This window comes from Rhinichthys klamathensis, unplaced genomic scaffold (assembly GCF_029890125.1).
Source record: "Rhinichthys klamathensis goyatoka isolate OS25496 unplaced genomic scaffold, OSU_Roscu_1.1 h1tg000216l_1, whole genome shotgun sequence".
Classification (NCBI taxonomy): Eukaryota; Metazoa; Chordata; class Actinopteri; order Cypriniformes; family Leuciscidae; genus Rhinichthys; species Rhinichthys klamathensis.
This window is the reverse complement of record NW_026606741.1, coordinates 1,750,001-1,767,500: the sequence shown is the minus strand read 5'-3', so window position 1 is coordinate 1,767,500 and position 17,500 is coordinate 1,750,001. Positions and strand designations below refer to the sequence as shown.

At 36.9% G+C, this 17,500-nt stretch overlaps 1 protein-coding gene across 1 annotated transcript in view; it reads right to left on the bottom strand.

Annotated features, from left to right (window-relative positions):
- gucy1a2 (guanylate cyclase 1, soluble, alpha 2) overlaps positions 1-17,500 on the bottom strand; it is a 63,597-nt gene that overhangs the window by 632 nt on the left and 45,465 nt on the right. The window contains exons 7-9 of the mRNA XM_056264141.1: positions 15,622-15,765; positions 3,528-3,682; positions 1-147 (exon numbers count right to left, since the gene is read on the bottom strand). The exon at positions 1-147 is cut by the window's left edge and continues 632 nt beyond it. Coding sequence (XP_056120116.1) covers positions 1-147; positions 3,528-3,682; positions 15,622-15,765 — 446 coding nt within the window. The remainder of the gene's footprint in view (positions 148-3,527; positions 3,683-15,621; positions 15,766-17,500) is intronic.

Below are 17,500 nucleotides of genomic sequence, written 5' to 3'. Positions count from 1 at the left end.
GAGCGAGTGCTGGTGAGGGAGGCGTGGCTCTGGCTTGTCCCCGCCTCCAGGAAATAGCAGATTCCCGGGATCTCTTTGGGGAAGTTGTCGGGAAGCTCCTGCCTGGAGCGAGGGATGAAGGTGAACGAGCGGTCATCACGCAGGAGTCTGAGAAACGAGGGGGAAACAAATGGAAAAGAAATTAAATAAACATGAGAGAAATCTGACAAAAACAACATATATAAAAATTTATATAATGCATGTTTGTTTTAATTGTAAAGTCAAAAGGTTTTCTGTTAGGGTTAGATATGGGTTAATAAAGGCCTTCTGAAGCAAAGCAATGGGTTTTTATAAGAAAAATATCCATATTTATCCATATCCATATGTCGGGTCAGAGGTCACACTTCAGCCGAAACTCCACTCTCTCGTGAACAAGCGCACGGCCGTTGCTGGAAGCCAGTAATTATAGTTTATAAAGTTTTAAATATGGATATTTTTCTAACAAAAACACATGGCCTCACTTCAGAAGGCCTTTATTAACCGGAGCCTGTGGAGCACTATATGATGGATGGATGCGCTTTTACGATGGATGGATGCGCTTTTATGATGGATGGATGGATGCGCTTTTACGATGGATGGATGTGCTTTTATGATGGATGGATGTGCTTTTATGATGGATGGATGTGCTTTTATGATGGATGGATGGACTTTTATGATGGATGGATGTGCTTTTATGATGGATGGATGTGCTTTTACGATGGATGGATGTGCTTTTATGATGGATGGATGTGCTTTTATGATGGATGGATGTGCTTTTATGATGGATGGATGGACTTTTATGATGGATGGATGTGCTTTTATGATGGATGGATGTGCTTTTACGATGGATGGATGTGCTTTTATGATGGATGGATGTGCTTTTATGATGGATGGATGTGCTTTTATAATGGATGGATGTGCTTTTATAATGGATGGATGTGCTTTTACGATGGATGGATGTGCTTTTATGATGGATGGATGGACTTTTATGATGGATGGATGTGCTTTTATGATGGATGGATGGACTTTTATGATGGATGGATGTGCTTTTATGATGGATGGATGTGCTTTTATGATGGATGGATGTGCTTTTATGATGGATGGATGGACTTTTATGATGGATGGATGGATGGACTTTTATGATGGATGGATGGACTTTTATGATGGATGGATGGACTTTTATGATGGATGGATGTGCTTTTATGATGGATGGATGCGCTTTTACGATGGATGGATGCACTTTTATGATGGATGGATGTGCTTTTATGATGGATGGATGCACTTTTATGATGGATGGATGTGCTTTTATGATGGATGGATGCACTTTTATGATGGATGGATGGACTTTTATGATGGATGGATGGACTTTTATGATGGATGGATGTGCTTTTACGATGGATGGATGTGCTTTTATGATGGATGGATGCACTTTTATGATGGATGGATGTGCTTTTATGATGGATGGATGCACTTTTATGATGGATGGATGTGCTTTTACGATGGATGGATGTGCTTTTATGATGGATGGATGTGCTTTTATAATGGATGGATGGACTTTTATGATGGATGGATGTGCTTTTATAATGGATGGATGGACTTTTATGATGGATGGATGTGCTTTTATGATGGATAGATGTGCTTTTATGATGGATGGATGGACTTTTATGATGGATGGATGTGCTTTTATGATGGATGGATGGACTTTTATGATGGATGGATGTGCTTTTATGATGGATGGATGGATGGACTTTTATGATGGATGGATGGATGTGCTTTTATGATGGATGGATGGACTTTTATGATGGATAGATGCGCTTTTATGATGGATGGATGGACTTTTATGATGGATGGATGCACTTTTATGATGGATGGATGGACTTTTATGATGGATGGATGCACTTTTATGATGGATGGATGGACTTTTATGATGGATAGATGCGCTTTTATGATGGATGGATGGACTTTTATGATGGATGGATGTGCTTTTATGATGGATGGATGGACTTTTATGATGATGGATGCACTTTTATGATGGATGGATGTGCTTTTATGATGGATGGACTTTTATGATGGATGGATGGATGTGCTTTTATGATGGATGGATGTGCTTTTACGATGGATGGATGTGCTTTTATGATGGATGGATGTGCTTTTATGATGGATGGATGTGCTTTTATGATGGATGGATGGACTTTTATGATGGATGGATGTGCTTTTATGATGGATGGATGTGCTTTTACGATGGATGGATGTGCTTTTACGATGGATGGATGTGCTTTTATGATGGATAGATGTGCTTTTATGATGGATAGATGTGCTTTTATGATGGATGGATGTGCTTTTATGATGGATGGATGTGCTTTTATGATGGATGGATGTGCTTTTATGATGGATAGATGTGCTTTTATGATGGATGGATGTGCTTTTATGATGGATGGATGTGCTTTTACGATGGATGGATGTGCTTTTATGATGGACAGATGTGCTTTTATGATGGATAGATGTGCTTTTATGATGGATGGATGTGCTTTTACGATGGATGGATGTGCTTTTATGATGGATGGATGTGCTTTTATGATGGATAGATGTGCTTTTATGATGGATGGATGTGCTTTTATGATGGATGGATGTGCTTTTACGATGGATGGATGTGCTTTTATGATGGATAGATGTGCTTTTATGATGGATAGATGTGCTTTTATGATGGATGGATGTGCTTTTATGATGGATAGATGCACTTTTATGATGGATAGATGCACTTTTATGATGGATAGATGTGCTTTTATGATGGATAGATGCACTTTTATGATGGATAGATGCACTTTTATGATGGATAGATGTGCTTTTATGATGGATAGATGTGCTTTTATGATGGATAGATAGCCATTAAAGATTTGTATCGCCATTGAAATCTGCAGATGCACATGGTTGAAGTGCGATAAAACAAACACAAAACTGTATTTTGGATGTTCTCTGTCGAGTGTGTGTAAACGTGCACATGTGTGTGTGTGTGTGTGTGTGTTTAATATGCATATAAGTGTGTGCATGTGTGCCTGATGTTTACTGTGTGTAAGCGTGCATGTGTGTGTGTGTTTTATATGCACAAAAGTGTGTGCTTGATGTCGAGTATGTGTAAGCGTGCACGTGTGTGTGTGTGTGTGTTTGTGTGTGTGTGTTTTATATGCACATAAGTGTGTCCATGTGTGGGTGTATCTCTGTGCTTGATGTCGAGTGTGTGTAAGCGTGCACATGAGTGTGTGTTCATCTAATCATCATTTTTCATGTTGAGTGTAGATGTCTACAAAAACAGGTGTTCATTGGTGCATATTGAAACACGTGTGTGTGTGTGTGAGCAGATCTTCAGAGCTGCACTTGACTGCAGAGTATCATCCTTAACGATCTCGACAGAAGCAGGTTGCCATAGAAACAGGTGTGACTGTCTCCACTGCAGCAGAGTTACACATCAGCGGAGTGTGTGTGTGTGTGTGTGTGTGTGTGTGTGTTCTCACTGGTATGTGCTGGGGCTGACGTTGATGCAGCGCGGGTGACTGCCCGACTCAAACTTGCTGGCCAGCGTGACGTTGTTTCCAAACAGACAGTAGCGAGGCATCATCACTCCGACGACTCCAGCCAGAACTGAGCCGGAGTGGATGCCGATCCTCAGCTACAGAGAGGAAGACACAACTCAAGTTCATTTATAAAGCACTTCATGCAATACAGATGGCTTCAATGCAGCTTCACTGAAAAAAATGAGTGTAGGATTGACCTTTTTCACTCATAAATTGGTCTATATTCTATCATAAATGGACAATACTATTGTATAGTGTACATGCGACTTATAGTCTTATTGTAAACACAGATCTATTGTGTCCACCATATTTTCTCACATCCAACTTGGAATATCAGATAAACTCCCGAGTTTCCCACTTTTATTTACGACTTTGTGGTGCCGTTCATATGTGCACCATTAATTTTAGAAACGGATATTTAGTTTGTCACTGAACTGATATTAGCACAGATATTATTGAATGAAACATCAAACAGCAGAGTTAACCAGAGTTATAACCATCATAACCTCAATTCTTCTCTTCAGCACAACTATAACCACACATAAACATAACTGAACATTAACCCTCTGGGATCCTTCATTTCAGAGTCACACTCAGGACCTTCGGGTCCGAATGGGCCGGAAGGGTGGGACTAATATTTATTTTTAAAAAAACATCTTTTTTTTTTTACTTGTTTTTTATAATATTTTTTCTTTTCTTTTTTGGTGTTTTGAGATAATTTCAAAAAAAAAAAAAAGATTTATAATTAATATTAATGCAATAATTATGACCCATTTTTTCCCCATTGAATATAATATATTTTTTTTTTTTAAAGCTGTATTTCATTTTAGAGTCAAGCCTAGGCCTCATGAAAGCAATTTTTGAAATGAGATGGATGCCATCTGGTGGACAAACTGAGCATTTAAAAAATTCAAAACCCATATGTAATCTGAATTTATTAGTGTGTATGTGTATAAAAGTGTGTGTGTGTGTGTGTGTGTGTGTGTGTGTGTGTGTGTGTGTGTGTGTGTGTGTGTGTGTGTGTGTGTGTGGATGTGTCTGTTTTGCACTCTTGATGTTTTATAGATTCACCCCTTCACTGTTGTGTGCTTTTTTTCTGGATCGCGGCTGATTTGTAGATTGTACGCACAAAATAACTTTGTATTTTCACATTTTTGCCAATTTCCCATTCATTTCCTATGCGGGTCCATTTGGACCCGAAGGTCCTGAGTGTGACCATTTTTTTTACAACCACTTAGACTATTCAAATCCTGTCCTCAATTTTTTGGGGTGTTCATATACCAAGTACCAACAAAGTCACCAAATTTCGGACCATTCCGATAAAGCTATGATTTTAAAAAAAAAAATGTAAATGCTTCGGGTCCATTTGGGGCGAAGGACCCCAGAGGGTTAACCCTCTGGGGACCAGAAACGCGCCCGCGCGTTTTGCCGTTTTTTTTTCACATAGCAGAAAAATAGACTTAAAATACTCTGTTGATTTTGATCGTACATATAAGTGTTATACATCAATCGATCTTGTTAATTGTCTATTATTTTTCTGTATACTCACAATAAAAACAAAGTTTTGTGCTTTTTGTCAAATAAAGAAAAATAAACATGATGCGAGTTTTGCCTTCTCTCTGTCAGTGCAGTCCATTCTGAAACACGTCCGAAAAATTAACTCTAACTCTGCAAATACTTGTCATACAGGCACGAGAGATTTTTCTTTATGAAGCTTGAATTCTCTTCTTTTCAATGATGTAATTTATATAAAAAACAAATATTCTCAGTTTATGTAATCTGTACGAAAAGAGAGTGCTGTCAGATTTTTTTTCCCCAGCTCATTACACTTCATTACGCGTTAATCTGACACGCCCACGGAGGACGCGCGCTATTCAAACGCAAATGTTGAGGCAAGCCATGACAATGCCCACATCAGCCGTTCCACCGCGGCGGTAAAATGTGGGGTGTATTTGCTGCCTTTTACCGCCAAGAGGCGCTACAATCATAGACTCTGAAAAGTGTTTGTTTATTCTCTCTAATGCGTAATCTGCTGCCGCACCGCACTGATTCAGAGCGATTGAAAGCTGGTAGCAGATGAATTCAACAAGTGAAACGTATAGTTAAAATAATTCATAATCACAATACTGAAATTAGGCTACTGAAATGAAATTGAATAAATAATGAAAAAGTAAAACATTGCAATAAAAACATTTACAGACGTACAGACGATAGCTCAGTGGTAGATGTTGGCCAACAGCGTTTATATTTTACCTTCTTGATGCTTAAATAGCTAACTGTTTATAACTGTTTACTTATTTAAAGTCAAGAGTTTTGTTTAATTATTATTACAACATAAATTTGCTACATTCCTGTAGAACCGCAGCCGCTGCACAAACGACAAAAACTGATGAAGGAAGATTGTCAGCCGATTGCATCAGAAAATGAAAATGAAGAAGCACGTCTTTAGTCTGCTAAATTATTGTGTAATGTAAAAGAACACTAAAATTACTTAAGTTTGAAACCAAGTTCGAACATTTCAAGGTTTAAATAAAGTGTCGGGACAGTTTTTTTAATTTAAAACAGGGTTGCATCGGGTTTAGAGTTTATTTCTTTTGCGATGCAAAATAAGAAACACTAGGCTAATCTTATTCTTGCGACATTTTAAATTTGTATTGCCAAAGAAATGACAGCTATATTAAACAATTAAAACAGTAGGCCTACAAAACGAAAATTGTCCAAAGCAACATAATTAAATTAAAACATGCGTTTTTCTTTGCCTCTCTCGCGCTGAATCTCTTTTTAACAAGTTTATTTAGTCTCCCTCGCTCTCCATATGAAAGAGGAACATTAACACCTATGCCTATTGTCCTGCGCGCTCGATACAGCACTGAACTGTCCCTCCAACCCCCCACAGGCTATCGGAGTCTGAGGCTGACTTAACACAAAGAGAAGTCGCAATTCACACTTAAATCGCTATTCTAGACAGTGTTGATAATGAAGGAATTAAATGATTTAGTTACATGTAGCCTAGTGATATTTCTATCATAAAAGTTTATTACTAAATATTTCATTATTTCAGTAATTGATGAAATAAAACTGGTTTGGGCCAGCTTTTTCCAAGCAAAACTAAATATAATCTGAAAAAAACGCATGTTAATTTGTTTTCATGAACAAAATGTTCAACTCAATATTAAAGTCTACATGGATCTTTGGATCCTTTCAACCAGGCATGCAATTTGTGAATTAAGTTTTTTATTTTTTATTTTTTTATTCAAATAAATATCGAACCACGGTGCTTTGTGGTAATGCTGCTAAATTAAATAACATGTATTGAATAATTATGAACTTAAATGAAACAATATCGCAACATTTCGACAAATACATTATTTGATCTGTTTTTACATTTTAATTCAGGGCGATTTAGCCTGCTACATTTAATTAGAGCGAGATTTTCACCCTTGTCATTTTCTCATTGGGAAGCGCTTACAGGCTACATGTTTGAGTACATCCTCTGTACCTCTCGTTTTCATATGGATTACATAATCAGATAACATTTATTAGCCAGAATATTTAGACATTTAAAGGCTTTAGACAGAGCCGATTTCTTATAGTGACTGAGCTGAAGTGGCTTCGGTTCATTTTTGTGACGCGCAGTTCCCGGAGACAGAGACGACAGATAAACTGTTTTTGTCGTTAGCAAAAGTTCGAATAAAACCCGACTTTAGAAAAATGCATAGGGCCACTCGGCGTGGTCTGCCAAAACACTTAATTATAAACTTCAATATTTCATTCAAAATAATCTCAACACGCTTTGTAAAATTTTGAAAAGCCGTGCATGCATTAAGGCCACTTGAACTAATGAACAACTGAAACGCTGGTTTTGATTTTATTGTTTGTCGTTGTTTAAACGTGCTTGTTGCATATCTCTATTTTATATTTGATATGGTCTATTGGTGAAGTAGCCTATAGCATTGATTACTGTGGAGGGAGGGGTGTGGGGATTCAAATAATTCAGCAGAAGCAGGGATGTTTAGACCAGAAGGAAATCCCCGTCCCCTCTGGCAAATCACACTTTACTTAAAACCATGTTTTTAAAAACTCTAGGTTGTAGGGAATCAAAATAATAATAATAATAATAGGCCTAATAAAAAAAAAAATATATATATATAGGCTATATATGTAAAATTACTTTTTTTACAGAACTGCTTTTGAAATTACGATTGGTAGCCTCGTACGATTGGTACAGATGCAACGTCGTTGTGTTCGATACTATTGTTCCTAGTGTAAAATGGAAATGCATGGTAATTTTATTTTATAAATATAACCAAAAAACTGTATGGCGTAACAGAGTTTTAGAGCTAGACAAATCTCTCTGCATTAATAAATATAAAATTTGCAGTAGACCATGTTTGATCGGGATTTGAACCCGTGTCATCTTGATGATGAACCGTAAGTTCTACCGCTCGGCTATTAATTTCCTCACTGAGAAATGCCCAAACGTTTGTTTCTCACATGAGCGAGAAAACGTTTTGTCGTTAGCCTGTGTGAGTGTAGGCCTACTTTAGCCTACCTACATGAATAAAAGTAGACCTTTTACAGTTTTAAAAGATGATATCTTATCTGTATGACCAACAATTACGCAGTAAGTTCTTTTAGCTGTTATGAGAAAAATAAATCCAAATGAACGCGCCGCCGCGTTTGTCAAACTCTAATTCAACATGCCAGAATAAAGCCAGATTTTAGAATAATGCATAGCCACTCGGCGTGGTGTGCCAAAATACCCTAATTATAAACTTCAATATTTCATTCAAAACCATCTCAAAACGCTTTGTGACATTTTAAAAAGCCGTGAATGTATTAAGGCCACTGGAACCAGGATCGTAACTGAAACGCGCTGCATGTCTCAATACAGGAGCGCTGGTTCAGATTGTATTGTTTGTTGTTTAAACGTGCATGTTGCATATTTAAAAATATTTGTTTAAAAATAAATGTTTGTTGTAGGCTTATTTGTAAATTACCATAACTTGTAGAATTTCATCCTTACTGTTGTTAATTGACATTAGCCCCACTTACGTTTTGATAAATGTCCCTTTGCGCCACCTGGCGGTCATTTCGCGAGCGACTTTGAAATGCGACTGGTTTATTTTTATTGTATTGGTCTACTTTAAAAAATAATACTTTATAAGACATTTATGGGAAAAGACTATTTTCTTTTCAAGATGTTTCCAACTGTAACTTTGAACCAATTCTGTAGAATGGCCCATATAGCATTTGACCAGGATTTGTTTCCAGGTATGACTAAAAATGTGCTTCTGGCTTTCATTTATATTTTGATTGTTTGTATATATATATATATATGTGTGTGTTTGTGTGTGTGTGTGTGTGTGTATATATATATATATATATATATATACACATGTAGGTTATATATATATACAAGAAAGAATGCAATGACAAAATATATATATATATATATATATATATACATGTAGGCTATATATATATATACAAGAAAGAATGCAATGACAATATATATATATATATATATATATATATATATATATATATATATATATATATATATATATATATATATTGTCCTTACATTCTTTCTTGTGTGACACCCCTGAATGAAAGGCTCATTATTATGCAGGGTCACTGTCTGAGAACCACTTAATTATTCATGATAGGGGTTGGGCCGTTCCGCCCATCCGCATATTGCCTTGGCAAACAAAAAAATGTTTTTCACAATTTAAAACAATCTATTGTTTTATGTGAATGATTAGGAAGGATGATTTTCAGATCATTTTGAAGCAAAAACTCTAGGCAACAACGTACATTAGTCAAAAGTCTTGTGGACTCATATTTAGTATGTTTTTTGTGTCCTTATTTCAAAAACTTTATTTTTTAGTTTTTTCAATAACCACGCATAAACAATATTCTCTCAAAAATACAAACATGTACATACATGTTGCTCACACATTATGGTAGACCTGTTTGTGCTAAATAGAGTTTAATTTCACCTGTGCCATTAATATGTTTATAAGCAACTGAAAAAAGCACAAATGTCAGAGCATGTCAAAACATCCAAAGGGCCCCAAAAACACTCTGGTCCCCAGAGGGTTAAACACTAACTCAAAAATGCATAAATATCACATAACCTCAACATTTAGTTCCTCAAGTATTTAATTAATTTGAATGGATTCTTAACAAAAAATCAGTTGAATGAATGATTCAATGACTCACTCATGAAAACATCACTTGTTTCATTACTGATTGCATCAGCATTTTTGAACGATTCTCTTGAATGAATGATTCAATGACTGTTGTGTTTTCTGTGGAGTTTTGTTATTTTTTTATTATTATTTATTAATTTAATTCAAATGTGTACATTAAACTAAAGTACAACTGTTATAAGGAACGTTTTGAGATTAGTTGCCTAATGGTGTAGTGCCTCTTTAAGAGATGAGTGTGCTGTGGAACATGTGACCGGAGTTCACTGTGTGAAAAGGAAGCGCGATTCATTGAATCTATAATGACTTCAATCCGGTGTGCAGCCACTTGGTGAGCTCTCTTAATTTTAAATGTTTCTTGTCTGCTTTATGATTTACGCTTCATGTTGTCTGCTATCACCATGCTGTGTTGTTGTACTGTGCTTGTGTCCGTTTCACGGTAAAGATAATACTATGCTCCGGTAGATCTAAACAGTCTAACGTTAGTTGACTGATATATATCGCTATGCTTCAAAGTTATAAGTTGACGAGGTAACCGTGAGACAAAGCTAACATTTAGACTTACTTAGAACATCGCTATACTAGACGTGTCCAGTTGTTTACTTTATTTGAATTTATAAATGTTTGAAGTATGAATCGCGGACGGGTATTTAATGCAAGTAATGTTGTTCTTCCTGGTTTGCCGCGGGGTATTCTGGGAACTGTAGTTTAGGTAGGTTTTGGTAAGACTTGAGTATGGTGCATGTTAATGTTGAAGTGTGAAGCGTGTACATGAGAATTATGAAATGATTATTATTATAGTGTATTTATGATTATATATTATTATTATATAATATATAAATATATATTATATAATTTGTATTTTGATTAATGTTATTTATTGTTGATTATTATTATTATTATTATTGGGCTATTGAAGTGTGTTTGTACTAGTATACACATGAAAATGTAAATGTTGTATTCTGCTTATCTTCTCAAGTTTATTACCTGGTTATTTATTGGTGAGAAAAATAAACAAACAAAAGTGAACCAAGAAAAACCTGAGTAATATCCTTTTGTACACTGGGTTGCCCTTTCCGTGGGGAGAACACGGAACAATGACAAATACCTTAATTAACAGTCACTTGTCGCCACCTACTGGTGTAACGATGCAATCGTTGTTTACTCGTTATTTATTTATACGTTACTTTCAAAAAATGATTTTCTTTATTATGATCGCTACTGTAGACATCAGTGTTTATGTACAAACTATCAACTTTAATCCAAGCACTTCTGAGATAAAAAATGACAAAATTACACAAATATTGGGCAAAAAGTCGATGATTATTCTATTTGTATCAATATTTCTCAGTGTTAAATGATACACACCGTCCAGATTTCTCTCAATAAAGAGAAATGCTGATAATACATACATTTCATTCAATACCAAACAGTATTATTAAAAATAATTTCAATGCAATAAAAAATTTAAATTTCAACTAATATTTGTATATGGTATGTATTGATTGTGCATATTTTGAAGTATTAGCAACAGACGCAAAGGGGCGAACTCCTCACATGCATTCTTTCATTTGTCGCAGTGCATTCTGGGATTGCATTATCCATGAGGAATACACGCAATGCTGCTTTATGTTGTGGCTAAAATAAGATATCTAATAAGGCATCATCATTTCGCAGCTAATCTTTTTTAACAGCCTATGATGCCTTAAAATGATATCTGGGTTTTGTAACAGAGCTGATATGAGCATGTGTGTGTGTGCACCTTTAACAACCTAACACACACTAGCATCGCCATGGCAACTCTAGCGAAGCGCCAATACTGTCAATAGTGCAACACACACACACCAAGTGCTAAAAAAAAGAATTGACGAGGGCAGCAGCGTGTGACTGACAGCTGTCAATCAAACTCAGGACAGAATAGGACAGATCACAGCAGATCTGCTTAATCGCCAGGATCTAATGGATGTAATGTCAATGCCAGTGGCTTCAGACACGAGAATCACACGTCGAGACCGAACTGAAGCGCTCGTAAACAGCGTTATCGAAAGGGCATCTTATTACTGCCAGCCTCATGTCACAGAGAGTCCACCAATATACACACACATTAATGATGATGCATGGTCGCCTACGGCGACGACCCTGATATTATTCATGGCCTTGTTGTCACGCCGACAGTGCTGTCAATCACGCAACAGACTAGACTACAGTAGAGGCTCTTAAGAAAATGTTCGTTAAAAATACAGCTGTTCATGTTAGTTCACAGAGCATTAACTAATGTTAACAAATACAACCTTTGATTTTAATAACCTTTTAGTAAATGTTGGAACTAATATGAACTAATATTAATAAATGCTGAAGACGTATTGTTCATTCTTAGTTCATGTTAACTCGGGTAGTTAATTAATGAACCTTATTGTAAAGTGTAACCAAATAAACAAACAAACACAACCATTGCTGTATTCACTACAATATAGACATGGCACATGCCCAGAGATGCTACTAAACACACACACACACCGATTCGCTCGTTGACTCCCTCTAAATGGGAGAAAAGAGCAACAATGTAGCAATCAATTAGCGCCAAGCACTTGGAGTGTTCTGCCGTCTCCATGGCGACCAGATTCCACTCTCACTCCGTTGCCACGGTGAGTTTAAACACAAGATCCTTAACACAACCACACACACACACACACACGAGTGTGCCACCGTTAGACACATTAAACCGTGGCTCCGCCATCATGCACAATGAACAAATGCTAATAGACAAGCGTGTTTTAACGCACAACAACAGCTTAACGACATCAGGAACATGAACGATCCCATGAAACCCTATCGAGTCACTTCAATGCGACTCAAATCCCTGAATCCACACTAGCTCTGCTACACACACACACAAAAATCGACATTTTGGTCACATGACTTCGTTGCATGTTTAATTTAGTGTTGTCCAGTCATCAGAAACAAATATATACTGTATATATATATATAAATATAAATATAATATACGTATACCAGTTTTTATCCACTCATAAATAAAAAGGAACGACTGATTTTGAAAATGTAGTAGAGTAAAAAGTAAGATATTTGACTTTGAAATGTAGTGGAGTTAAAGTAAAAGTCTCCCAAAATTTAAATACTTAAGTACATATACACAAAAAAGCTACTTAAGTACAGTAACGAATTACATTTACTTCGTTACTGTCCACCACTGCTACTTACACAATAGTGTTGTTATTATTGAGCTGAAGTTAGTTCAGGTCAGTATGGCTATATAATTCTACTGTACTGTTTTTTTGGGGGTTTTTTGCAGTATGCATACTGTGACTAGAGTATAATTTTCTGTTTCTATTAAAATACCCATTAGACATACTCATTTGCGGTATAATAATAGGTTGAGTAATGCTAGCTCACTCAAGGTGGGATACAATATCCCATAATGCAATGCACGTGACTTAATCTTTCCTTTTGACTTCCTTCTTGACTGATTATTTGATCAACCTGCCAAAACTTCTGGCATTTTATTCTATTAAGATTGCCAGAATTTTTTTTTTTTTTTGAGTTTTCTAATATTTGTTTCTGATGACTGGACAACACTAAATTAAACATGCAACGAAGTCATGTGACCAAAATGTCGATTTTTGTGTGTGTGTGTAGCAGAGCTAGTGTGGATTCAGGGATTTGAGTCGCATTGAAGTGACTCGATAGGGTTTCATGGGATCGTTCATGTTCCTGATGTCGTTAAGCTGTTGTTGTGCGTTAAAACACGCTTGTCTATTAGCATTTGTTCATTGTGCATGATGGCGGAGCCACGGTTTAATGTGTCTAACGGTGGCACACTCGTGTGTGTGTGTGTGTGTGGTTGTGTTAAGGATCTTGTGTTTAAACTCACCGTGGCAACGGAGTGAGAGTGGAATCTGGTCGCCATGGAGACGGCAGAACACTCCAAGTGCTTGGCGCTAATTGATTGCTACATTGTTGCTCTTTTCTCCCATTTAGAGGGAGTCAACGAGCGAATCGGTGTGTGTGTGTGTTTAGTAGCATCTCTGGGCATGTGCCATGTCTATATTGTATATATATATATATATCAGACTAATTAATGTCATTTCATTGATAGATTGGTGTGCCAAGAGTGACATTAGTCTTCACTTAGACTGAGTTAAGCAAGAGTCTTGTGACAAATTATAATAGGACATTATAGCCAGGGGCGGCGTTTGCGTATGGCAGAGTATGGCCGTTGCCATACCCTAGCAGTCAGAGTTCAGATAAAACATCAGCTAATGATAATGCTCGGTAAAGATTTTAGGAGGGCTTTAACCCCCTAAATTCCCACCCAGTCCCCCCAAAAATGTGCGTTTCATTAATCGGCTGTCACCTTTAAAAGTGTTTAGGCTACTCCTTCCAGTATTATCTCCGCAGCGTCAGCGTCAGAACAAAAGCAGATGACGACAACCAACGTGTGTGCATTTATTGATAGATCGTTGATATATATGCATCTGTGTAGTTATTTGTTTGTCATAATAAATAAAGTTTACATTATGTGATGCTGGAGCAGCAAATCAACACGGATTTCCCACTGTAAAATCGGGCTTAATTTATTTATTAAGTTCCTTTCATCCAAACGGCATAAGACTTTGTAGCATTTCCTACTCTTGCTATAGCCTACTTCATACTTCCGTGCAATAAAATTGCTAAAAAAATAATAATATTAATTTGATAATAAATCCGAAGGCAAAACACGCGTTAGGTCTATAAGTGACGTTCAAGATGAGCGCTGCTCTTATGATTGGTTGCAATGCTGTTCGTTCACTGTGAGTTTTAATTAATAGTGTAATAGAGTTATATAGTATAGTACATTGTGTTTAATTTGTCGTTTAACAAATACATTAGGGGGATCTAATGTATGTTGTTAGTGGCGAGAATATTCACGTGAATACATACATAGATCCGACTATTATCTCCATGTACTTAAATGGTCCAGTGGCAAAACTTTCGCCAAGGGTGTCAGAGGTTCTGGGTTCTAATCCGCACTACGCAGTATAGTTTTTTTTCCCCTCATCAAAACTGATTGTTTATTAGTAGTTGTAGGCATGCAGGGACATGGTTTTTTTTGTGTGCATTATGTTTTGTGATTTCACCATAACGAATGGAGTCTCCACAACGGATTGAAGCGCGTCCGTGTGAAGACTGTGCGCGAGTCACAACAGAACACTATATCCGCGCCACTGATGATAGCAGCTGCAACGAGCACTTTGGTGACTTAATTTAAAAAACAACACATTTCAGCACTAGATCGCCTCTTATTTAACAAACGAACAAAATGAATGCTCTATTAGAGTTAACTGGAGATGTTTTATTTATTTGTATTGGTACATGATCCGTGCCGTGAGATGTTTCAAAAGTGGTGGGGACACAATCGACCCTGGCAAAAAGTGATGGGGACATGTCCCACCCGCAAATTACGCCTATCTATGTATGCCCAGAGGGAATGCCATACTCTAGGTTTTTGTGAAATGCCGCCAATGATTATAGCCATAAAAAAATCAAAGTACTTGGATACTTAAGTACATTTGAAGGCAAATACTTTTGACTTTTACTCAAGTGAATGTTTATAAAGGCTCCACTTCTACTTTTACTTGAGTAATATTTTACCTTGAGTATCTTTACTTTTACTCAAGTACATGGTATGTGTACTTCGTCCACCACTGGTAAGTAGAGCTTGAATCATTTTGCATTTGCATTTTTCTGTGAAGCTCCTATGAAAGGATCTGTATTGTATTTGAATAAAGCAGACTCGACTAGTGTCTGGTTTTCAACATCACCTTGATTGGCTTGGCGTCAGGCGTGAGCACTTCCCCGGACAGCTCCATCATCTTCAGGGCCATGAGGGCGATCGGCCTGGCGTGACTGTCCATCTTCCGGTGCAGGCCGCCCGCCACGCAGTACGCATCGCCTATCGTCTCGATCTGCGGAGAGAACAGCTTTACTGTACACACACACACACACACACACTCGTCCCTTGTTCTGTATTGACCCTGTCGAAAACGAGACGGTTCATCTCAAGGGGTTTATCCTATTCAATAAACTTATATACATATATATATATGCATGTGAGCTGTTATCCTGATTAATGCCCGACACTGTAAAAAAAATATTGTTGGTTTAACTAAAAAAAGTTGCCTTAAAATGTTTAGTTCACTGATTTTTTTTTTTTTTTTGGAGTAAATGCAATGAAGGAAATTGGTTTAATTAATAGAAACTCAAATAAATAGGACCCCCTCAAAAACTAGATGGTTCAACTTATATATATAAACTTATATATCTGTAAGCAGTTATCCAGATTAACCCTTAAGGTCCTTTCACACTGGACGCGATTTTGACGCACGAATAATTCGCGCGATAGTTTTATTTTTTGATCAGCTGTTTGTGTAATGAGTGCTTCCACACCGAACGCGAATGTGCTGCGGCGAAAAACAACTTTTATTTTTTTTAACTTTTGCAGCGACGAGAAGGCTTCAGCCAATCACATACAAGGAAACAAAGGCGAAGCTTGTTGACGCTTTGGCCGCTCTGACGTAGCAGCATTAAGTGCGAGAGAAGAGAAGTGTCACAACCATCGCAACATGAAATGTAAACTAAAAACAAGCAATACATTGAAACTAGAAACCTTTTATAATGACAGCATTTTTATATTGCCTATTCCGCATCTCAAGGCACGCATTTATGACATGACGTTGTTTGCTTAGGGACCAAAAGAACGAGGCATGGGATAAAATAGCTGGGATAGTTGGTGTCTCCAGCGAGTTGATGAAGTGCTTGCTGATGATTTATAATATTTGTGACTATTCATTATTATGAATGTATCGTATCGTTGGCTATGCATCGAGATGCGTATCGCATCGGCCTCAGCTATGGAGATGCATATCCCTAGCCCAATATATCGAAAACATTTGGAATGGGTCAGACATAATTTTGGCCACTTATTTAATTTAGTTTTGTATAAATTATATCTTAATTTTAATCAATGTTTCATCAACAAATTGCCTGGATTAATAGGAATAAGAAGCAAATATAGTAGACAATAGGAGACGGAGGCGCCGGCGCGTGAACTGAAGCGCGTCTCATACCGAAAACTGACAGAAAACACTAGTTTATTAATAAACAATTCAAATGTTTAATGCATAATCCTTACTTTGGCCAGTTTTTTGTGGCAAAGTTTTAGCTACTTTACAAGATTAGCATACTCCCCTTCAGACTCTCTGTTCTTTAAGATTGGGTGCACACAAAACCTTCTTTTCTGTCTTTTAAAGAAAACGAAAAGCTCGTCTTCACTGGATGATGATGATGATGATGGTGAAGTGTCCGTGTTTTCTCAGCTGTCGGCGCGAAAGTTTTGAAATGTTGAAGCTCTGAACGTCGCAAATTCGCGTCGCGGCTGATGTGAATGGTTTTGACACGAACTATTCGCTTTTCTGTTACGCTTTTTTGTTACGCGTCCGGTGTGAAAGGGCCTTTACACTGTAAAAAAAATTATTGTTCATTAAAAAAAATATTTTTTTTAGTTAATGCAATGAAGGAAATTGGTTTAATTAATAGAAACTCAAAATATTAAGTTATCTGAACCACATGAATTATCTAAGTTGATTTGACAAAAGATAAAAACAAATCATGAAAATAATGTAATAATACAGTGTAGAAACG